Raw genomic sequence first — 24,561 nt, 5'->3', positions numbered from 1 at the left:
ATTAAAATTAACAACCAGTTTTCCTTAAGTTTTTCAATGTAAGCTCATTTTAAGACTCCCAAGAATACAAACCAAGTTAACAAATGCTGAATTTTAACCTTTGATTATGTAACTGTATAAAGATATCTTTACGTATTTGTATACATGCTCTTGTAAAGTGTGAGCCAAGTCAGATCTTATGCAGACAGCAAAGCAGTCCTGGTCTGAGATTGGCCCTGGCTGAGTCCCTGACCTAGCTGAGGACTTTGTCTTTCTTAATGTACCTTGGATAAATTCTGAACTCCAGGGACTTCCCTGGTGGTCCAGCAGTTACGACTCCAAGCCCCCAATGCAGGGGGCCTGGGTTCCATCCCTGGTCAGGGAACTAGATCCCACATGCTGCAAGTAAGATCCCACACGCTGCAACTAAAGATCCCACACGGTGCAACGAAGATCCCGCACGCGGCAACCCAGCACAGCCAAATTAATTAATTGATTAATTTAAAAAAATTTACTGAACTCCAGAATCTAGTTTGGGTTGTTGTCCGAGAGCAATAACGAACAGAGTGCCGAATACAGCGCAAGACTTGCAAGGCTTAGCAACTGCGCCAGTTACTAACCAGCAGAAGCTTAAAGCTGCCTGCTGGCGTCAGAGGAAAAGACGCCACACCTGGAAAGGCAGGGCGCACAGGCTGGGGAGCAGGATGGCAGCAACGCCCCTGCTCCCTGTGTGGCATGGTCTGGGCCCATTACAGTACCTCCGGGAGGAAGGCCTGCTTCACACTCTCCAGAGCAGCCCCGCCACCAGCTTCCCCGTGGAAGACCAGCTCTGGGCCTCCTCTGCGGCCATGCCTGACTCACCTCACTGCTTTCTCCCTCCTCTCTGGACTGGGTGCCCCTCAGAGACAGAGCCTGGCTTCACTTCTGTGCCCCAGTGGGTGAATCAGAGCAGTTTGCAAATCCCCAGGATCCTCACATGCTGCTTGGCTACTGTCAGCCCAGCAGATACCCAGTCCAGAAAATGACCGCTAAAGCAATTCCAGGACCCATGGAAGCATTCGCTCCCTTGAAAACCACTTAGTGTGAGCCTGCTCTCACACTGGGCACCAGGAGCTACGGTTTCACGAGGCAAAGAGCATCTACCTTATGAGCAGGCAGGGGAGCTCACAGACCACAGAAGCCACAGTTGCCAGACATGCTACTTCTACTCCTAGGCTACAAACAGATTCCTTTTCTTAAACTTTTTAAAGAACAAAAATTTTGAACCCCTGATGATGGCCATTTTCAAGTAACAGGATATATAATCCACTTCAAGTACGATTAAGGTGTCACCTACCCATTTCTACATGTTACAAAAATTTTTTTTAATCTGGAAGGATGGAGAATTTTGTATCCTCTATCAAGTTTAAAACTTTTAAAATTTATCTTTTTTTTTTAATTCACCCTTTTATTTATTTTTTTCTTGGCCACGCTGTGCGGCTTGTGGGATCCTAGTTCCCCGACCAGGGATTGAACCCTGGCCCTCAGCAGCCGAAGCACAGAGTCCCAACCACTGGACCACCAGGGAGCTCCCAAAATTTATCTTAAATGAATTTAAAATTTCCATTCCGTTAAAAAAAAATATATTAGAGTTAAGATAAGCATAAAGTTCTAAGTACCCCAAATAAACAGATTATTCATTTTTGTGATTAACAGAAAATCATTTTTTTTTTTTTTTTTTTTTTACCGTACACGGGCCTCTCACTGTTGTGGCCTCTCCCGCTGCAGAGCACAGGCTCCGGACGCACAGGCCCAGCGGCCATGGCCCACGGGCCCAGCCACTCCGCGGCACGTGGGATCCTCCCGGACCAGGGCACGAACCCGCGTCCCCTGCATCGGCAGGTGGACTCCCAACCACCGCGCCACCAGGGAAGCCCAGAAAATCATTTTTGAATAATGTGTTTTAACAGAGAATGTAGATTTGGGTTAATGACAAAAATACAGAATACAGTAAAAGCAGACAATAAAACATGCATACTGTTTAACTATACCATTCAAATTCCAGCTTGCATCTGTTTTTTCTGTTTTAATAGAAACAATAAAGATATGAAACCCATCTCTCTGTGTTTTGGCTACAACATCCTGAAACAGAAAAAAAATCCTTCATGTTATTTTTTTTAATTGCTATATAAGATATAGCTAAATGATTGTCCACCACATTTTAAAACAACTTTTAAGAATTGAATTGGGTTACTTTAAAAAAAAAACAAAACACAGATAAAAGGAATGGTGGGCTGTGGAAGGACAGTGGGTAGTGGAAGGATTTCCTCCATTTGTGTTTTTTTTTACCACCATCCTCCCAGACCCAAAGGGATGGAAGAGGAAAAAAGCCTTTTCCACTTGCCAATGTTTTCTACTTTTTATAATTCTACAGGTTTTCCCCCCAATGTTACCATTCTATGTTTTATTTAATACTACCTTTCAAACAGTTTTTCTAATATCCTAGTATAATCAAGCATTTATTTATTTATTTATACTTTTTGGCCACGCCCTGTGGCATGCGGAATCTTAGTTTCCTGACCAGGGATTGAACCCGCACCGCCTGCATTGGAAGCGTGGAGTCTTAACCACTGGACCACCAGGGAAGTCCCAAGCATCCAGTTTTTAAATGTGTGTCCTTTTTAATTGAACTGGGGGAGAAAGATGTCAGATAACATTGCTGGAAATGACTCAGATTCGGTGTATAGGCTAAAGTATTTAAATTCCTTAAGGCACTCTGTTGCTAGCAGTCCCACTGAGGCCTGAAACTGAGCCCACTGGGACTGCCTGTGAACCCTGCAGTGCCCTCACGTAGCCGGACCAAACTTTTCACACTCCTCCTTCCTGAGTATTTCCCATCCTTCCCTCTCATTTCCTACTCCTCCACCTGTGACAGTTTCTGTAAAGCAAAGAGTTGGTCCAGCCACTGCAGAGTGAATGCCCTTCCACTACCAGACTACTCTGTAAGATGTTTGGAGAAAACAGTATGAAAGCAGAAGAGTCCCAGTCTAAAGGCAAACATCAAGCTCTTCTAAATCCACTTTCAGTCCCTACACTCAACTCCTTGTAATCCTCTCAACCTCTTAGTCTTCTGACTTTGAGTAATTTCCCCAAATTCCAAATTTCCCCTCCCCCTCGTGCTACATCATGGTTTCTATCTATTTCTTTACTTCCTTAATGACGATACAGCTCCGCCCACTGCTGTGCTGTCTCAGGTATTTGGCAGCGGAGTTTTATTTTTTAAAATAAAGAAAGACTACATAGAAGTTACTGTTAAATCACACCTTTAAAGAGATTTTAAAACAAAGACAGAACCAAGCATGTACAAAATTCACACAGACATATGTAAGGAAATATACTGTTTTAAATAATGCTTCTTTTTTCTTTCCTAACTCTACTAACCCTACTTTAGATCACTCTCTGAGTATCTGTCCATCAACAGATTCTGCTCAGTCTTACTCTAACTTGTATGTATTTGATTTAAAGGCAAATAAAATGACTTACCGCTGACCCTTCCTGGTTTGTAACATTTCCGGTATTTGTTATTAGTTCTTTATTCTGGAAAAATAAAATAAAATAATTTCATTTTATAATGTTGCATTTCCATAAGGAAAAATAGTTTCAACAATTAAGAAAAAAAATGTGTTATGAAAAAAGTAAAGATTAAAGCTGAACACCAGAGAACAAATCTCACTGTATCCCAAACATGCGTAACAAAATCCTACTTTTGAAAAATTACTTCCTTAATCAGGGTAGTGGTTACCGTTGGCAGGGAGGGTAGTAGGAACTCAAAGGGAGCTAGAGGTGCTCAAAAGCCCTGATCTTGATCGGGATTCACACGGGTGGGTTCAGGTTGTGAAAATTCATCAAACCCTACGCTGCTGATATGCAAACTTTGCTGTAAATTTATGTATATTTCTTATACCTTGACACAAAGTTTTAAAACAACCCTTTAACGTTTTTATTAAAGACATTTTCATTTCAGAATTTACAGGACAAAAAATCAGTTAAAACGACCCACAGCCTCACCACCCAGAGATGACCGCTGTTAACATTTTAGAATCTAGTCTTCTAGGCTAGGAGGAGAAAGTGCACAAAGGAGAGTGCTCAAGTGTGTTAAATGCTGGTAAGTCAAGTACACTGACAGACCTTCAGTAGGAGTAATAGACCTAGGGATCTAATGACATGGAGGTCACTGGTGACCTTGACTAGAGCTGTTCTGATGGGATGATGGGGGCAAAGCCCTGACTGGGGTGGGCAGAAGAGAGACGAGGGATGGAATGACAGCAAATCATGAAAGGATGATAAAAGGATCCTCTTTCAAGGATGCTGCTGCAAAAGGCACAAAGAAATGGAACAATGGTTCCACTTATTATGTACTGCCACACACACAGAAGAACTAAACCTAATAACTGACAACTTAAGTACCTTCCTTTATCAAAATACTGACAAAACAGAAGTTGATACTTGCATTCACTGGGAGAAACGTAAATTCTATTTCAACATCGCAAGACAGGTACTCACATTCAATGAGGCAAATACCTGTAAATCACTGTTGCAATCTAAGTTTTCTTTTTTTGTTGTCCAACATTCACTGTTCTTGAAATAATGACCACAAAAGTCTTCACTGACACTAAGTTCATGTTTTTGTGACAGCTCCTATGCAAAGTAAGATTCTATGTCATAATTTATTTCCACTTAATATCTAAATAATACCAAAAAGTTATTCAGCTTGGAACACTTGAAACATGCAATAGAACAAAATACCAAATAGAAAAAGTTTTGAATATAATTTTCAGTACAATTGAGGTAATCATAACATTTTAGCCTTTCTGATATGCTCAGATACAGTAATACATAATATAAGCATTCTCTTACAGTAATAAAAGTGATTAAGATGTTACTACAAGGAAATGGTTCACAGAGAAATACAAAATACTTTGTCCTGGGGCTACTTCCATTTTACTCCAGGTATAAAAGATTTTACAGAGAAAGAAAGCAGCATTTAATTATAAGGAAAGATAAACCAAACACTTAGTAACATAAAGCAAAGATGGCAAACCCAACTGAGTGCAGGGGGAACACTCATTTACACATCAACTAACAATGAGGCTCCTAGATGGATGAATAAAACCGCGCTCCTAATGGCAACTCCCAGGCATGAAGAAAAGGTTAAGAGGCTTCCATTGGCCAAATATGAGACAATTTGAGCAAAATACATAAAAACAGTAATAGATTATAACCCACCCAACAAAGTTAAAATCAATGAGTCCATATTGATAATTGATTGACTGACAGACGGATAAGAGAGGGGAAAAGAGTGCAACCTCATAGTCGAATGCTAATAAATGTAGGAGAAAACATGGAATTAGAAAATCATTGTTTAGCAATCATCACAGTGGTAACTGTGCTTTGATTCAGGCAAGAATCAAAGAATGTTAAAACAAGGAATGATGAAGAAACAGGATATTTGCACATAAATACAAAAGTATTTCTTCACAAATTATTGTTAACAACAAGGAGAAAAGTAGTAGCTTTACAGTGGAGAAACCTGGCAGAAACTTCCTTAACTGATCAAAGTTAACATCACCAAAAATGGGACAAAACAGTATACTTTCTGGTATGCCTGCCAAAAATATAACCTGAATTTAATCACGAGGAAACGTGAGAAATATTCAAATTGAGGGACATTTTGTAAAAATAAATGGCTTGTACACCTCAAAGATATCAATGTCATGTCATGAACCACCCTCAACACCTCCACCCCCCCCAAAAAAACCCCTGCAGAAATACAAGGTGATCCTGGATTGGATCCTGTACCAGAAAAAGAAAAGAAAAGAAAAGAAAAAAGCTGCTAAAAAGGATGTTGTTGGGACACTGGCAAAGTTTGAACATGGTTTATTAGCTATTATATCAATTAGCATTGTATCACTGTTAAATTTCGTAAATCTGATCTCTGTACTGTGTAATCTAAGGGAATATCTTTGTTCGTAGGAAATACACACTGACCTAACCCGGTCTCTTTTTCCTCCTCTCACACTCTCCCCCTCCTTTTCCCTCCTCACCTCTTTCTGAGGTCTACTTATACTCACTAAATCTACTCACACTCACTGAAGTTCTAGGTTCCCTATTACTAATTTTTTGAACGAAGTGACACTTTTACATTTCTTCTTTAAATTGAGTTGGTTTTCATTTGTGCGTGACCCACAGTCCCCTTATCAATGGTTTCCACAACTCTGATTTAAATATTTACTAACATTTTTCATAAGATACAAGGAAACTAAAAGATCTGTATTCTCAGAAAGCATATACTTTGATATAATTAATGCATTTATTGCCTAAGTCCCCAAATCTGTGGCACTTCTCTATTCCTGGCCTCCTCACTTGACAAGCTAATAAATCTTAAAACTCCTATCTTTTCCTTCATAGCTTTAGACACATTTAAAATTTGTGTTTTACTTACTTCCAGCTTAGAATATTCATTGTGACAGGTATGATGTTCCAAAAGCCACACTATGGTAAACTTCACAGGCCCAGAGCACCTGAATGACTTAACTGTTTAGAGAAAGAAAGTCTCATTTTACAACAATAATATATATACTCTAACATAAACTTAAGGTTTCAAGAATGCAATTTAAAATAGACTACTTTGGACTTCCCTGTGGCGCAGTGGTTAAGACTCTGACTGCCAAGGCAGGGGACATGGGTTCGAGCCCTGGTCCGGGAAGATCCCAAATGCCGTGGAGCAACTAAGCCCGTGCACCACAACTACTGAGCCCATGTGCCACAACTACTGAAGCCCGCGCGCCTAGAGCCTGTGCTCCACAACAAGGGAAGCCACCGCAATGAGAAGGTAGCACACGGCAACAAAGAGTAGCCCCTGCTCGCCACAACTAGAGAAAGCCCGCGTGCAGAAACGAAGGCCCAACGCAGCCAAAAATAAATAAACAAATGTTCCTTAAAAAAATAAATAAATAAAATAGACAACTTTAAGGAAACCATGAGTAAAGTATTACCTAATTTCTCCAAAAAGTCACTGCAAAATGAGACAGATAAATTCCTTAAATTAAATTATTACGGTTAACCAAGGCTGAGGCTGGTAGAGTTTCTGGGGCAGAGTACCCAAGAGGTGGGAACTACACAGAGAAAGGGTCAATGAAATCTGCATACAGATCCTTGGTCTCTGGCTGCATAACAGCCTGCCCGTGCACAGGGACAAGCTGAAAAATTCTGAGTTCACATGGGGATGGGAACTAGCCAGAGAGGAAAGGCCTCAGTAAACACACCCCGTGTCTGGGAGAGACGCAGAAGAGTCACACCTTAGAAGTGGTGCTAAGTTAGTTCTAGAGTAAAGGCTACCCCTGATCCCTCCTAAAAGAAATTAAAAACAAAACTGCAAAGGATCGAACTGACCCCAAAGAAACGTAACTGTCTGCCAGAACAAAGTTGTTCACGCAATACAACATTCTAGTACTCGAGAATGTAAAATTCACGATATCCACTATCCAAACAAAAATACTAGATATACAAAGTGGGAAAAGTTGAGTCATAATCATGACATGAATCAGTCAATTCGACAACGATGTGCACTGTTCTATGTGTCTATCGCAGTTCCACAGTGTTAGGATTACCGTAGCTTCATGTTCAGTTCTGAAATCAGAGAGTAAAAGCCCTCCCACTTTGTTCTTTTTTAAAATTGTTTTGGCTATTCTAGGTCCTCTGTATTTGCATATAAGTTTCAGAAACAGCTAGCCAGTTTCTACATAAGTCTGCTTGGATTTTGATTGGGATTAATTGAATTTATTGGTCAATCTGGGGAGACTTGCCAGTATAATGTTAAGTTATAGATTTATCATAGATGCCCTTTATCAGGTTGAGGACATTTCCTTCTATTTCTAGTTTTCTGAGAGTTTCCATCATGGATAGATGCTGGTTTTTTTCAAATGCTTTTTTGTATATATTGAGACGATTATATGATGTATTTCTTTTATTCTGTTAATATGGTGAATTACACTGAGAGATTTTCACCAGTGGCTCCACATGATGGCATCTTGAATGGAGTAGCTAAGAGGGGTCACCTTAGCTTTCCTTAGGGAAAGCAAGGCATCTGATCCACCAAACAGCACGGACACATACCCAAGGGACCAATGCTTAACTTTGTAGGCACTAAAATTTGGCTCTGGGACTTCCCTGGTAGCGCAGTGGTTAAGAACCCGCCTGCCAATGCAGGGGACACAGTTCCGAGCCCTGGTCTGGGAAGATCCCACATGCCGTGGAGCAACTAAGCCCATGCGCCACAACTACAGAGCCTGCGCTCTAGAGCCCGCACGCCACAACTACTGAGCCCATGCGCCACAATTACTGAAGCCCGCACACCTAGAGCCCGTGCTCCGCAACAAGAGAAGCCACCATGACGAGAAGCCCGCGCACCGCGATGAAGAGTAGCCCTCGCTCGCCACAACTAGAGAAAGCCCGTGCGCAGCAACGAAGACCCAATGCAGCCATAAATAAATAAGTTAATTAATTAATAAAGTCATTCCTAACAAATATTTTTTTAAATAATAATAATAAAGTAAAATTTGGCTCTGTGAGAACTCAGAGACTCAGTTTCATCTTTCACACCAAGGATGTAGGTGTGTAAAACTTAACGCCCAATTACTCACTTAAACAGTAACTATAGATGATGAGAAGGCTCCTTGGTGAATATGGCAGCAGAACAAAGAGGCTCAGGTGGGCACTTCATCCACCCCCGCCAGCCACGATGTTAGAGCTACGGTCATAGTTACAGAAAGACCTCTCTCCCATCAGTGCTGGGACACTGCCAGCTTCTACCTGACTAAACCCTCATTTTTTTTTTTTACGTTTTTGTTCCTAACTCCCTTCTGCTGCCTCATTTTTCTTTCTTTAGATATGTTAATACTAAATTGTGGTCTACTTTTAGGCTGATCTCGGACATTACATATTGATTTAAAAAAAATTCAAATTCTGTGTTTCAGTGGTCCCTATAACTTTTTATTCCCCCATGTAATTTTTTTGTCTGCACCAGTGTTTTAAATCTTGTCTAGACAGTGAGACATGAATTTATTAAAGCATTGAGAGGCCAAAATTTTTTCCTCACCCACCTTGGGCTTCAATTTCCTCTTACCAAGCTCTTATCACCACTGATGATCTATATCACGAAGCTGCTTTGAACCGCCTTTGCTTTCTAGCTGATGACTGGCCTACTTCCGTCAGCAAAGACCACACACGGCAGAATTCTCCAACAAATGTTCAGAGCATGGTGTGAGAGATAAAAGGGCCACGGCTGTGGGTCCCACGAAGCCAATTTGCTCTACCCAACAAAAAAACTACCCCTTACCCCAAACTTTAACTCTGGCAACCAACTGACCTAGTCAAGTTACTGGAAACACCTAGAGGGGTTAGTGCACAGTAAATATGATCCAATGTAAACTCATTAAAAATACTGCAAACCTCAAGATCTATGACTTGGTAGTCATGACACACCAGTATTTACACAGACAACACAGTCCCTAACAAATATTTTCACTTTCATAGGCTCTAAAATCCTAATTGTTAGTGTCTAATAATTTTTATTTCATACTGTGATCATGTGTATATTTAGAAAATTTTCAGAAACACGAAGGTTTCATCACAATCATGGCATTTCATACAACCATAAAAAGAATTTACTGAATTTTAAAAGGGATTCAGAGTCAAATTTCGGAGGTCAAATACTTTTTTGCTGAAGACTTCTTTACTAGGTTTTAACTATAATTTTTAAAGAATGATAAAGAATGATTCACATTACATTTTCTGAGACAGGATCAGAAAAATTCATTCTTGAAAATAACTATGACCCGACTGGAACAAAAGAAACCCTTAAAATGTTAGGATCACTTAAAAACATTTGCCTAGTTTAAAATATATAATATTACAATGTGTTATGTTAGTTTATGTTAAATTAATGCATGAGTTGATACTACATGTTGCTCATTTATAATTTATTGTTATTTTACTGTTATATTAGTTTATTATACTTACCAGAAAACTTGATCTCAGTAGAGTTAAACATAGTTTTCCTAAATATCAAAGGTCCTGATTTCTATAATGAAAAACAAAGAAATACAGAGAGCTCTTGTTAAAAAAATTTCTCTCTACTGTTTAAGAGTATAGTTTTATCCTGGAAAATACATAGTTCTAATCCTTTAACTCCTATGCCTGGAGTGATTATTCTTTGAAAACGTAAATCTGGGACTTCCCTGGCAGTCCAGTGGTTAAGACTCCGTGCTTCCACTGCAGGGAGCACAGGTTCAATCCCTGGACGGGGAACTAAGATCCCACATGCCCCGTGGCCTGGCCAAAAAAAAAAAAAAAAAAGGCATTAAAAACATAAATCTGGGCTTCCCTGGTGGCGCAGTGGTTGAGAGTCCGCCTGCCGATGCAGGGGACACGGGTTCGTGCCCCGGTCCGGGAAGATCCCACATGCCGCGGAGCGGCTGGGCCCGTGAGCCATGGCCGCTGAGCCTGCGCGTCCGGAGCCTGTGCTCCGCAACGGGAGAGGCCACAACAGTGAGAGGCCCGCGTACCACAAAAAAAAAAAAAAAACATAAATCTGATCACATCACTCACTGGCTTAGAACTTTGTCTCATGTAATCTACTCCCTGCAGTGGATGCGAGGCTCCAGAAGGCTCCTGGGGCCAGCAACACACGGCGGGTGAGTGCGGCTGCCACTGTACGATGACTGCTGTTCAGACAGAGAAACTGTCTGTGCATCTGCAGCTGCTTTCGTGGTATCAACATCAACGCACTTCTGATAAAACAACTGACCCTCTCCCTGAGTTATGGTTTACCGCTGTCTCTTTATAAGAGACCAAATCTCACTGCCGCTCACAGGGCCCCGCCCACCTCTCTTGCACCTTTCCCGCAGGTCCTCAAAAACATGATACTCCTTCCTGCCCTCAGGACCTTAGTAGTCAACTTGAAACTTACTTGAAATCCCCTCCCTGTCGCTCTCTTTATCTAGCTATTTCCTTCTTACCCCTGAAAGCCCAGTTCAAATATCCCCTTCCTCAGGGTGTCTTCCCCTGGGGCCCACACCAGGCCAGGCCCTCCCTTCCATGGTCTGTAAGACCCATTCCTCACAACCTGTACCACAACCAAAATGAAATCTTACACTAGTTATTTAATGTCTGCCCTCACCAAGAAAAAAAATCCTGTGAGAAGGGATTACAATAAACCAACATGTGGTTAGGAATTAAAGAAAAACACTGACAGGACAAGCAGCTCTTTCTTGATAACCTCTTCTCCCTCCTCAACAGTTTCAACATCAATAAAACCCCGGGCCCAGACCCCTCCTCTGAGCTGCACATCCATATACCCAATTACCTAAAGGTCATGTCCACTGGATGTCCAATAGACAGTCCACACTCACTTGCCCTAAACCAGACACCTGGTCAGGGAACTAGATCCCTCATGCCACAACTAAGAGTCTCATGCCGCAACTAAAGATCCCACATGCTGCAACTAAGACCCAGCACAACCAAATAAATGAATATATTATTAAAAAAATTTTTAAAAAAGAACCATTTCTTGATAGATTTGCAGAACAAATGAAAGAAAACTCCACTTTCCTTTCCTGTTCTGAAGAACAAGTTTTGACAACTTGAAATGGGGAAAAAAAAAAAATCAGCCTACTCTTTGCAAAGAGCTTTATGGATTGCTACTGTCCTGAATCACACAGGACTAAAGATTACGTGGGACCCAAAGGTAATTTTTTCTTCCTCACGCAGGAAGCAAAGTCATTCTCTCCCCATGGCCTTTGGAATCTCACCATCCAAAGTATACTTGGCAAAGATCTTTACAGATATGGTCAAGCAGTCTGTATGCAGCCGATTCATACTTCCAACTTATTCGGACTTAGTTTATGCTACTGCCTACTCACTACAGAAGCAGCATCAAACGGTAAGTGTGGTTGTCTGAGTTTTGCTTTTTACTGTTCAGAGAAATTTAATGATGAAGATACGCAGGCTCTATCACTGGCGCACAAAATAGGGCGCCAACCCAGAAGAATCCTGGAAAAAATGGTTGCACTGGGTCTTAAAGATTCAGAAAGATATGTACTCTCCTTCCTTCATGCAGCTTTTGTGTTATAGGAAGAATCTGTAGCCTCTGGTACTTTCTCTTTCCGGTTGAGGAAATCAAAATATAAGTTTTGCCTTTAGAATTGGGACATCGTTTCCATACATGTGGAAAATACTCATCTCAAACGGAGCTGGATGAAACCTCTGAATCTAGAAAAGCAGGAGATAAGGCCTCTTCGATTTCCTGTCTCTCTTCAGCAAATCTTTCCAGAATTCTCCCTCTGCATTCCTCCCACATCATCTCGTGTAACTACTGGATGTCAAGTTCTCAAATGGCCTGCCCTGGAAAGGAAGCGTTTCCACGCACTCATGCCTCCACACTAGCCTTGCAAACATCCCTTAATTACACATCCTGCCCCCGCCCCCCGCCCACACACGCTCCCGGAGCTGTGATGTCAGGAACCCAAGAAGAGGGAAAGAGGGGTGGGGTGACTATTGCATGTTCCCTTCTCATTTAAAGAAAGAAAGAAAAAAAAAAGGCACAAGCTCTTTCTAAATTTATGCGGCAACTGAAGCCCTGGAAAGTCCACCCTGTGGCCACACGGGTGCGGCCCTGTGGCTGCACCCGGGCACGAGGAGAGGTCAAATCCAAAGATGCCGCTAGGAGTGCCGAGGGGTTCAGGGCTCAGGTCTGAATAAACGAGGACCTGATCTAGCCAGAGCAGGTCGGAGCAGAGCGAGGGGCCAGGACTTCGGGAATGGTGATCCTCATGAACAGGGTTCAGAAAGGATAGCAATCCCCCAGCACACAAGCTTGACTGATCCTCCCCACAGCCCAAGTCGGGCCGGAGGAGGGGGCGCTCCCCGCGCCGAGCAGACAAAGAGCCCAGAGAAAGTATCAGGGGACCCGGGGCAGGCCCGGCCAGATCAACAAGCCTGAGACCGGCTCCTGGAGCCCAGAGAGCGCGGGGAGGACCCGCGGGCCCGGGCAGCACCTCGCCTGGGTCCCGACACTCCACTTACGTCATTGATCGTCGCTGCCCAGAGCCCGAGCTCGGGGACGGCGCCCACAGCCGCCGGGCCCCAGCACAGGAGGCAGAGGGCAACTCGCAGCAGCGGGCGCCTGGCGGGAAAGCGGCCGCGGGATGAGAGCCAGACCCCGGCCCAGCTGGCGGCGGCCATCTTGACGCGGAAGCCGCACCTGGCGCTCCGTGGCGCCCGCCACGCCCCAGGCCCGCACCAGGTGCAGCTCCGCCCCGGCCGGGTTCGGGTCCGGGAAGTGTGGCTGAGGCATGGAGGAGGGGCTCAGGGCCGGCCGGGACTTGGAGCTAGAGGTGGGGCCAGAGAGTGGAAAGGAAAGGGGGCGGGCTAGAGGGAGGGGTCCGAGCATAAAGGCGGGGCCAGGCAGGGAGGGGAGCCGGGAGAGGAGCCGGGAGAGGAGGCGGGGCCGGGAGGGCGTGGAGGAGATGGGCGGGGCTCAGAGGCAGGCCGGGGGGAGGAGGCGGGGCCGGAGGGGAGACGGGGCTCTAAATCAGGTCCACGCTGGAAGCGGCTTCAGCCCGAGGCGGGAAGCTGAGGTCCCAGAATTTGCATGGCTCTGGTCGAATGCTTAGTGGGAAATATAGGATGGAGCTACTAGCTAAGGTTTTTCTCTGTGTATTTCAGTTTCTTGAATCCTCTGCATTTGTCCCCCAACCCCCTCAGCTCAGGGGAAATAAATTGTTCTCTAAATTCACGGTAAGTGCCTGGAAAGTGCTTTGAGGTCCGGTCCGTTGAACCCAAGGCGTAGTATTGTGAGTATAATGTCGGTAGGATGGTTAAAGATTTTTAGAACAAAGTTGCCTGGTTACTTAAAGCTCAGAGGGGCAGAGCTTGGGTCTGCCTTAACTGTGTACTTCGCCAGGCATTTTTGACTGTGAAACCTGAGTAAATGTCTTGCTGTCAAAGAGAACTACAGTAGTTTATTATTAAATGTAAATGTAAATAATGTCCAGAGGGAGGATACAGTCCTAGTTTAACATTGTCATTAACGTAAAATAGGATCGATTTATAGTCAAGAGGATCTGGCCTTATCAGTCATCTTAGTCACTTATTTAGACTAATTATTGAGAGCCTAATGTGTAATAAAGACTGCAAACGTGCATTCCATACGTGCCTTTCCCAGCAAGCAGTTGTGATCATTTCTATGTGGGTGGAAATAATAGACTACGCCAAGGCCTGGAGGAACAGGAAGACCTACCAGATGACTAGTTATTGGTGTGAGATGGACAGTGGCAAGACTGCGAATATTTAAACAGTAGCAGAACATCCAGGTCCTCCTAAACACTTTAGTCTAAGACATCAGAGGGGCAATGATGGTTTTTAAGCAAGGCGGATGAAGTGACCAGATTATTTTGGTTAATCTCAGTCATATGAAAACTGTGTTAAGGAGGGCAATGAGATGATCAGTTAAGAATATTTCAATACTTTGTATGACCAGTTAAGAATAAATTACAGTAATTCAGAAATGGTGGCCTCAACCACAGAAGCTTCCATTAGAATAGAGATTTGGATGGATTCCAGAAATGTGGGAGATGGAGATTTTAAATTAAAAGACCTTGGTGATTGATTAGATATTGGAGCTTAGGAAGGAGAGGAGTTGAGGCTGGAACCAAGGTATCTGGCTGGAACAAATGAGGTGTGGACCATCTGGAAGAGGAGAAAAGTTAGGAGATCCAGGACTACATGGCTTCACAAGGGGGTAATTTATTTAGGTAACTGTACATTGGGGAAAGAGGGATACCCAAACAATTCAAGGAGTGTTGGACACACAGTCTGAGTTGGTATTGGCTCCCTATTAGAATGAGAGGCATAAGGGGCCAGGTAATATATAGAATCTGGGCCCATAGTTGGATCCACTGGGTCCACAGACCCACATGGTGGTAATTATCCTGGTTCCAGATTGTATAATTGGAATATACATAATGAGTAGCTGAAATGACCTTACACTGGTCCTTGGTGTCTAGAATAAGAGCTGTCTTAATGGGGAAGTCCAGGTAGAAGCCTCTGAATCTTCCCTGCTGGCCAAACCATATTGTCTCCTGGGGGGAACGGCAGAAATTAGTGCTACCTTTAAAAGATGCAATGGTGGTGGCTACCATCACATCTCCATTTAATGCCTCTTCCACTGTAGGTGCTCCTGTTAGTACAATATTATTTACAAAGGACACTTTGTGTCCTTTTCCGTTGATCCACTCACATCCCTCTATCCCAGATATCCTTGTCCCAAATCTTCTGATCTTTCTCCTCCCAGATTCCTGACCAGCTGGCTAAGCCATTAACCACTGCCCATAAATCCATGTATGTTTAAACTTCAGACAACTTCCCTTTCCACAAAAAGTGAATAAACAGATGCATTGCCTAAAGCTCTGTCCCTGTGCCCCACCCTGGGGACACTGGAAGGATTTCTTCCTCACCTTTGTCTTTCAAGGCCACCCCTGAGCAAGACTAGAGTGCAGCTGCTATCCTTTTTCAACTTGCCCGTACATATGGAGCTGATCCATCTATGTACCAAGCTCAGGCTTTTAACTCTCTATCAGCTGGTCATAAATAGGATCTTCCATGCAGCCCTGGGTGTGAACTGAGGGAGAAGCACTTTTGCAACTTTGCTTGATGTCAATGAAAGTAGATAAACAACATCTATTAACTACAAAGCCCTTGATGACAGAGAAATGATTGAAAAAGTTTTCTGAATTGGAAGAATTATTATTGTTAAAGTGCCCATTCCCCCAAAAGTGATCTACAGTTTCAGTGCAATCCCTATCAAAATTCCATCTTTTCACAGAAACAGAAAAATCCTAAAATTTGTATGGAAACACAAGAGACCCTCAAATAGCCAATGCAATCTTGAGAAAGAAGAACAAAGCTGGAGACATCACACTTCCTGATTTTAAACTATATCACATACAAATATAGTTATTTACAAAACAGAAAAAGACATACAGATATTGAAAACAAACTTATAGTTACCAAAGGGGAAATGTGGGGAGAGGGATAAATCAGGAGCTCGGGATTAACATACACACACTACTATATATAAGATAGATAACCAACGAGGACCTACTGTATAGTACAGGGAACTCTACTCACTAGTGTGTGATAACCTATATGAGAAAAGAATCTGAAAAAGAATGAATATATGTATATGTATAACTGAATCACTTTGCTGTACACCTGAAACTAATACAACATTGTAACTCAACTATACTCCAATAAAAAATTTTAAAACTATATTACAAAGCTACAGTAAAAAAAAAAATAAACCTCCCCCCCCAAAAAAAACAGTATGCTATTGGCATAAAACAGACACATAGATCAATGGAACAGAATAGAGACCCTGGAAATAAACCATTGCATAATGGTCAATTAATTTTCTACAAAGTCTCCAAGAATACACAATGGGGAAAGGACAGTCTCTTCAATAAGTGGTACTGGGAAAACTGGATATCTATATGCAAAAGAATGGATCCTATCTTACACCATACACAAAAATCAATGCTAAATGGATTAAAGACTTGGTCATAAAGCTGAAACCATAAAACTCCTAGACGAAAATGGAGGAGCTAAGTTCCTTTACATTAGTCTTGGCAACGATTTTTTGGATTTGGGACCAAAAGCAAAAATAAATAGTGGGACTACATCACACTAAAAGCTTCTGCACAGGAAAGGAAACCATCAACAAAATGAAAAGCAACCTATAGAATGAAACTACTTGCAAACCACACATCCAATAAGGAGTTAATATCCAAAATATACAAGAACTCATACAACTCAATAGCAAAAAAACCAACAACAAATAGCCCAATTTAAAAAATGGGAAAAACACCAGAATAGACATTTCTCCAAAGAAGACACACAGATAGCCAATGGGCACATGAAAAATGCTGAACATAACTAATCATCAGGGAAATGAAAGTTAAAACCACAATGAGGGGCTTCCCTGGTGGCACTGTGGTTAAGAATCCACCTGCCAATACAGGGGACACAGGTTTGAGCCCTGGTCCAGGAAGATCCCACATGCCGCGGAGCAACTAAGCCTGTGCACCACAACTACTGAACTTGCGCTCTAGAGCCCACGAGCCACAACTACTGAGCCAGTGTGCCACAACTACTGAAGCCTGTGCGCCTAGAGCCCATGCTCTGCAACCAGAGAAGCCACCGCAATGAGAAGCCCGCACAACACAACTAGAGAAAGCCCGTGCGTAGCAATGAAGACCCAACACAATCAAAAATAAATAAATAAATCAAAATTTTAAAAAATCACAATGAGATATCACCTCACACCTATTGAGATGTCTATTATCAGTAATAAATAATGATAATACATAAATGATTAAATAAATAAATAGGAGAGAAAGAAAACCTCTTCCTTACAAGTAGGAGACCAACAAGGAAATATAGAATGAATGATGGAGTTAGAAAATCATCATTTGGTAACTGTCATACTTACACATGACGCAGAAAGAATCATCAATTGGATTCTAAAATTAGTAAAAGTTTGTTGAGGAAGTATCTGCCACAAACTATATTAATTACAAAGGGGAAAATAGTAATTTTATAGTAGAGGAACCTGGCAGACACCACCTTAATGATCAAAGGTAATATCACAAAGAGTGGGACAAATGATGCCATGAAAAGAAGCAGCATCACTTCTGCGGTATTCCTGCCAAAAATGCATCACCTGAATTGAATCATGGGGAAACCTCCGATAAATGCAAATTGAGGAACATTCTACAAAGTAACTAGCTAGATTGAATTTCTAACAGTTGCTTTTCACAAGAAACTTGTATATCATATAAATATTTTACTATTGTGTCAAAGTTTTATTGTTTACTAATGCTTCATACAGACCCCTTGTTATGCAACCATTAAAATTCAAGAGCACTAGGAAATAAAATTGTTTCTAGAACACTAGCCAATCCTCACCAGTAGGTGACACTAGCAGATTGAAGATATTTTATATAAAATACTATCTACTCTAAATGGCTTTTTAATCCAGAGTTTTCATCTTCCAACTTCAATTGATGATGCTATATATACCTCTAATTTAAGCCATTAAAACCTAAATCGGTCAGCAAACATTGTGTGCCTTAGTGCTAAGTATCACACATTTGATTGCTGGTAATGGACTCAACGGGGATTTTACATTATTAAAGAACAAATGCGGGCTTCCCTGGTGGCGCAGTGGTTGAGAGTCTGCCTGCCGATGCAGGGAACACGGGTTCGTGCCCCGGTCCGGGAAGATCCCACATGCCGCGGAGCGGCTGGGCCCGTGAGCCATGGCCGTTGAGCCTGCGCGTCCGGAGCCTGTGCTCCGCAATGGGAGAGGCCACAACAGTGAGAGGCCCACGTACCGCAAAAAAAAAAAAAAAGAACAAATGCTTTTATGTGTTATTTATTTATTTATCTTTACATCATCTTTATTAAGCAAAATAACAACAGCATATATTTTATTTATTTTTTAAACATCTTTATTAGAGTATAATTGCTTTACAATGGTGTGTCAGTTTCTGCTTTATAACAAAGTGAATCAGTTATACATATACATATGTCCCCATATCTCTTCCCTCTTGCATCTCCCTCCCTCCCACCCTCCCTATCCCACCCCTCTAGGTGGTCACAAAGCACTGAGCTGATCTCCCTGTGTTATGTGGCTGCCTCCCACTAGCTATCTATTTTACATTTGGTAGTATATATAAGTCCATGCCACTCTCTCACTTCATCCCAGCTTACCCTTCCCCCTCCCCGTGTCCTCAAGTCCATTCTCTACGTCTGCGTCTTTATTCCTGTCCTGCCCCTAGGTTCTTCAGAACCATTTTGTTTTTAGATTCTGTATATATGTGTTAGTATTTGTTTTTCTCTTTCTGACTTACTTCACTCTGTATGACAGACTCTAGGTCCATCCACCTCACTACAAATAACTCAATTTCGTTTCTTTTTATGGCTGAGTAATAGTCCATTGTATATATGTGCCACATCCTCTTTATCCATTCATCTGTCGGTGGACACTTAGATTGCTTCCATGTCCTGGCTATTGTAAATAGAGCTGCAATGAACATTGTGGTACATATCATACTGTTTTGATGATGGTAGCTTTGTTTTTTGTTTTGGCTGCATTAGGTCTTTGTTGCTGCACATGGGCTTTCTCTAGTTGTGGCGAGTGGGGGCTACTCTTTATTGCAGTATGTGGGCTTCTCATTGCGGTGGCTTCTCTTGTTGTGGAGCACAGGCTCTAGTAGGCCTGTGTGCAGGCTTCAGTAGCTGCAGCATGTGGGGTCAGTAGTTGTGGTGTGTGGGCCCTAGAGCGCACGGGCTTCAGTTGTTGTGGCTCATGGGCTCCAGAGCGCAGGCTCAGTAGTTGTGGTGCACAGACCTCATTGCTCCACAGCATGTAGGATCTTCCCAGACCAGGGCTCAAACCCATGTCCCCTGAATTGTCAGGTGGATTCTTAACCATTGTGCCACCAGAAAAGTCCCTGTATTATATTTTGAAATCAGAAAGCATGATACCTCCAGCTTTGTTCTCCTTTCTCAAGATTGTTTTGGTTATTTGTGGTGCTTTGTGTTTCCAAGTGCCCATTAATAGATGAATGGATAAAGAAGATGTGAGATATATATATATATATATATATATATATACACACACACACACACAATGGAATATTAGCCATAAAAACTAATGAAATCTTGCCATTTGCAACAACATGGATGGACCTAGAGGGTATTATGCTTAGTGAAGTAAGTCAGACAGAGAACGACAAATACTGTATGATTTCACTTATATGTGGAATCCAAAAAGCAAATGAACAAACATAGCAAAACAGAAACAAAGTCATAGATACAGAGAATAAATAGGTGGTTGCCAGAAGGGAGGGAGGTGGGGGGGAGGAGAGAAGTAGGTGAGGGAGATTAAGAGGTACAAACTTCCAGTTGCAAAATAAATAAGCCATGGATATGAAATGTACAGTGTGGGAAATATAGTCAAGAAATATGTAATATCTTTGTATGGTGACACGTAACTAGACTTATCCTGGTGATCATTTTGAAATGTATAGAATTATCAAATCACAATGTTGTGTAACAGGAACTAACATAGTGTTGTAGGTCAATTATACTTGAAAAACAAACAAACTCATAGAAGAAGAGATTAGGTTTCTGATTTCCAGAAGTAGAGGGTAGAGAGAGGAAGAACTGGATGAAGGCATTCAAAAGGTACAAACTTTCAGTTATAAGATAAATAAGTACTAGGGATATAATGTTATACATGAAATGTGTTAAGTGAGTAAATCCCAAGAGTTCTCAACACAAGGAAAAAATTTTTTTCTATTTCTTTAATTTTGTATCTATATGAGATGATGGATGTTCACTAAACTTATTGTGGTGATCATTTCATGATGTGTGTAAGTCAAATCATGATGCTGTACACCTTAAACTTATACTGTGCTGTATGTCAATTATATCTTTATAAAACTGGAAGAAAAAAAATAAAAATTAGGTTGTCATTTTACTGTTGAGTTGTAAGAATTATTTATAAATTCTGGATAAAAGTTCCTTTTATCCAGACTGATGATCTCTGATTTTGGATTGGAATATTTAATCCATTCACGTTTAGTGAACTACTCATCACTGGCTAAGCAAGAAACACTGGGAATGCCAGGCAGACTTGTAAACTTCCTGAACTTGGAATATAATATCCAAGCTGCAGACAGATCCATAAACAAAATGTGGAGGCCTCATTGGCCCAAGATGTTTAAGTACAACGTCTGATCAATGATTGGCTTACTACTAAGCTCTGCTTGACTCCGGGATGACCCCTTAAAAGCCAGACTTAAAAATGAAAATGCGAATAATTTTAAAAAAGCAACTGAGCAGAGGCACCAGTGTTCAAACATTGCAGGAGAAACGCAATCTACAGGATTAGTTCAGGCAAACCCCTAAAGAAACAGTGATAACAACCACCCCTGGAAGGAGAGACAAATTAGAATCCATAGTTGTTGCAATATATGATCTGAAATATCCAGTTTCAACAGAAATAGATTAAATGGGTAAATAAACAAGAATATTAATGCGTACACAGGAAAAAAGTAGTCAATAGAAACTTTCCCTGAAGGGATCCAGATGTTGGACTGAACAGACATTTTATTATGTAAAAAAGCATCTATTTATAAATATGTTCAAACAATGAAAGAAAACCATTTTTTTAAATCAAATAGAGAATATCAATAAAGAAAGAGAAGTTATTAAAATAACTGAATGGAACTTCTGGAGTTGAAAAAATACAATTACTAAAATGAAAAACTCACTAGAAGGGCCCAACAGCAGACATGAGCCAGCAGAAGGAAGAATCAGTGAACCTGAAGGTAGATCATTACTGATAATCTCACCTAAACGACAGGAAGAAAAAGAGTTGGAGAACCACACATTTTTGAATGAGAAACTATCTTCTGTCTTTGGAGAAACTATGTTAAAACAAGCCTCATGGAGTTAAGTACGCATGGAGTACTCCACGGAGTTAAAAGAAGCAGCCTGCATTCTCTCGTTCAGACTTGTAACATGATGGAATTTTGGTTTTCAAACTCCAACTGATGGCCCTTTAATTTTAAGTCAAATGGGGCTGGGCCTTAGAGCCTGCTTCCAGGAAAAGCGTTTGATCTCTAGCTCTGAAGTTTGTTACAGAGTCTGAACAGCATCTGCAGGCCTGGCTGATCTGCTTTCCTGTGGTATTAATAGACTTCAATAAAATGTGCGAGTCAGAGCCCTCTGAGGAATATCCTTTAAAAGAAAGTATTCACTTGAAGCCTTCTATTCCCTCTTCTGGACTGTTATCCAAGACAGCAAGGTCTAGATTGCTGTGCTTTGCAAATCCCAATGTCCCAGTTCTGTTCAGGATATAGTCACTAATATTCTCAGTGAGTATCAGTTGAATGGGTGAGTTGATTGTATCCTCACATGGTTGATGTTCAAAAACACTTTTTTTTTTCAAAAATACTTTTTTGGTTAGAATTTGTAGATGTGCAGTTTCAGTAAATCCACAGATTAATTTAAAATTATTGTGTCCTTAAGAGGTAGGAAGGGTTAATATACATAATTCTCAAGTGTCTCTTTTGAATACCTATGCATGGAATCCTAGATATTGTACATGAAAATATTCTAAAGTAGTGGTCTTTGGGTTACAATTTCTGGAAATAATCACTACATTAAAATACAAATAAGTTAGGTAATTTAGACATGCTTTTTAAAGTTAAACAGGATTGGCAATTTTACTTCTATTCTTAGAGCTTTAAAAGGGAGAAAATAGAACCTACATATAGAAACATCGCACGTTACTGAAATGTTCATTAAAGAAAGCAAAACTTCCCATTTTCCCATTTGTCACTCAAGGTACCTAAATGTCTTTAGAGAAGTTAAGTTGCTGTTATAACTGGTTTCTTTTTGGGTGAGTTACTTTCCTACCGACTCAGCAGAAGTTCCAACTTGCTTTTTTCATTTACCAGGAGAAGTTACAAAATTCTTTACTTTCATGAGTCAGGACAAGTCTGGCCAGAATCGACCTGATTTGTAAGATGAGAGCTGTGGTTTGGCCTGTTTCCTGAGAGGGAATCTCTGCTTGGTCTGGGGGACATGGAAGCAGAGGGAGGGTCTCCTCCTCCCTGGAGGGCACTCTGACACCTCAGGTCCCCAAATCCTGTTGGTAGTCACCACTGCTTGCCATCACCCATATATGGAAAGAGAATGGTCACCGAAGCTCAAATAACTACACTCCAGGACGAGACTGATAGGGGAGGTATCTGGGCATCGCTGTGTAGGGAGGTGCCTGCCTCTGGGGGATGAGGACCACTGTCCTGCACTCTGACAACTTCCCCTACTGTGTGCATCAGTGGCAAAGATTAAGTCTTTTTCTTTTCCTCCTCTCCTCTCTCCTCTCCTCTCTCCTCTCCTCTCTCCTCTCCTCTCCCTCTCTTTTCTCCCTTCCTCTCTCCCTCCCTTCCTGCCTCCCTTCTTCTTTCTCTCTCTCTCTATTTTCCTTATTATTATTATTTTTTGGCTGCGTTGGGTCTTAGTTGCGGGATCCTTCGTTATGGCGCTCGGGCTTCTCTCTAGTTGTAGTGTGCAGGTTTTTCTCTCTCTAGTTGTGGCGCGAGGGCTCCAGAGCGTGTGGGCTTTGCAGTTTGTGGCATGCAGGCTCTCTAGTTGAGGCGTGTGAGTTCAATAGTCGTGGCATGCTGGGCTTAGTTGCCCTGCGGCATGGGAGATCTCAGTTGGACCAGGGATCGAACCCACGTCCCCTGCATTGGAAGGCGGATTCTTTACTACTGGACCACAAGGGAAGTCCCTTTTTCTTTTCTTTTTTGAATTAGTTTGCATTATTTTGGAGGCAGTTGATAACATAATCAGGGACAGTATTTCTACTATGACAAATGGTGAGTTTGTACTGCATAAGCAATGAAATTGGGAGAAGCCTCTGATTGGGGAGAAGCCTCGATAACAAGCATAAGGTCCTTTCAAGGACCTTGCCACCTCCCCTTCCTACAGGGGGTTGCAGGAGGTGTTGCAATCTTTACTGTACACTGATGGACACTTGGGCTCCGGGAGATCAAAGTGACCTGACCAAGATTGCCCAAGGAATGCTCACAGGACTGGTTCCTGTCTAGCCCTTGCTGTTGGCTGCGTGGTCTGACTCCTGAGGCCGATTCTTCTCACTTCTCCTTTCTACTCAGAAAGAAAGTCCAGAAAAAGGAATGGAAAGGGGGGTGGGGAGGAGGGGAGAAAAGAAAAGGAAAGGAAAAAGAAGAAAAAAGGAGAGAGGTGGGGAGGGGAGTGAGGGAGGGAGGGAAGGAAGGGAGGAAAAAATAACCCTCCCAAGGCAGAGCTAGTCTCACCTGTAGGTCACAAGTATTTCTGGTATTTGTTTATTTCTCTTGCTCTCCCCAGCCCTGTCCCAGCCCTGTCCCAGCCCGGCTGAAGAGAATGACTGTCTTGTTTCTCCCTGTTTTCTCTCCCAGACTTTTGGCCCATAGGAGTCACTTACAAGTAATTTGAGTTTACACAAAAGAGAACTTGAAGGGCTATGTTCAGTTCATGCTCAGAAGTCTATACAAGGCTTTGCCAGGGATCGGGTCCTCTGAAAGTTACTTCTTTCAAACATTCCAGCGTGGCTGAGAGAAGAACATGGTGGTAGCGACCGTCCCAGCGAGTGTCTGAACGAGAGGAGTCCGGCTCCATTCTCCTGTTGGGAAAAGGAGGCTGGGATGGGAGTTCTGCCCATCACGCCCCATTTACCCAAGGCCCTGGGGCATCGCTGTGGGGTTGAAGTGAATTTCTCTGCCATGTTTGTTACTGTCTCAGGAAAAGCCAGAAGTCACAGCTTTCTCTCTACAGCAGAACTGGCCCAGGCTTTCTAGCCCTTCTCAGGCCACACGGCATATACTGAGCAAACTGGACAGG

The 24,561-nt window shown here is 42.1% G+C and overlaps 1 protein-coding gene across 4 annotated transcripts in view; it reads right to left on the bottom strand.

Annotated features, from left to right (window-relative positions):
- Window positions 1–13,376, bottom strand: part of TMEM87B (transmembrane protein 87B) — a 51,713-nt gene extending 38,337 nt beyond the window's left edge. The window contains exons 1-6 of one of the 4 annotated variants that reach the window (XM_089922798.1): window positions 13,102–13,376; window positions 10,039–10,099; window positions 6,461–6,552; window positions 4,522–4,656; window positions 3,502–3,555; window positions 2,010–2,100 (exon numbers count right to left, since the gene is read on the bottom strand). In XM_089922798.1, the coding sequence (XP_089778924.1) occupies window positions 2,010–2,100; window positions 3,502–3,555; window positions 4,522–4,656; window positions 6,461–6,552; window positions 10,039–10,099; window positions 13,102–13,260 (592 nt within the window). In that variant the 5' untranslated portion in view covers window positions 13,261–13,376. The remainder of the gene's footprint in view (window positions 1–2,009; window positions 2,101–3,501; window positions 3,556–4,521; window positions 4,657–6,460; window positions 6,553–10,038; window positions 10,100–13,101) is intronic. The other 3 variants (XM_089922801.1, XM_089922799.1, XM_089922800.1) reach the window with 3 other exon arrangements.
- Window positions 13,377–24,561: the final 11,185 nt, after the last annotated feature.

This window comes from Delphinapterus leucas, chromosome 13 (assembly GCF_059928025.1).
Source record: "Delphinapterus leucas isolate spDelLeu-1000000601 "Yukka" chromosome 13, BTC_Dleu_Yukka2, whole genome shotgun sequence".
Classification (NCBI taxonomy): Eukaryota; Metazoa; Chordata; class Mammalia; order Artiodactyla; family Monodontidae; genus Delphinapterus; species Delphinapterus leucas.
The sequence above is the reverse complement of the archived record's forward strand: the minus strand, read 5'-3'. Positions and strand labels throughout refer to the sequence as shown.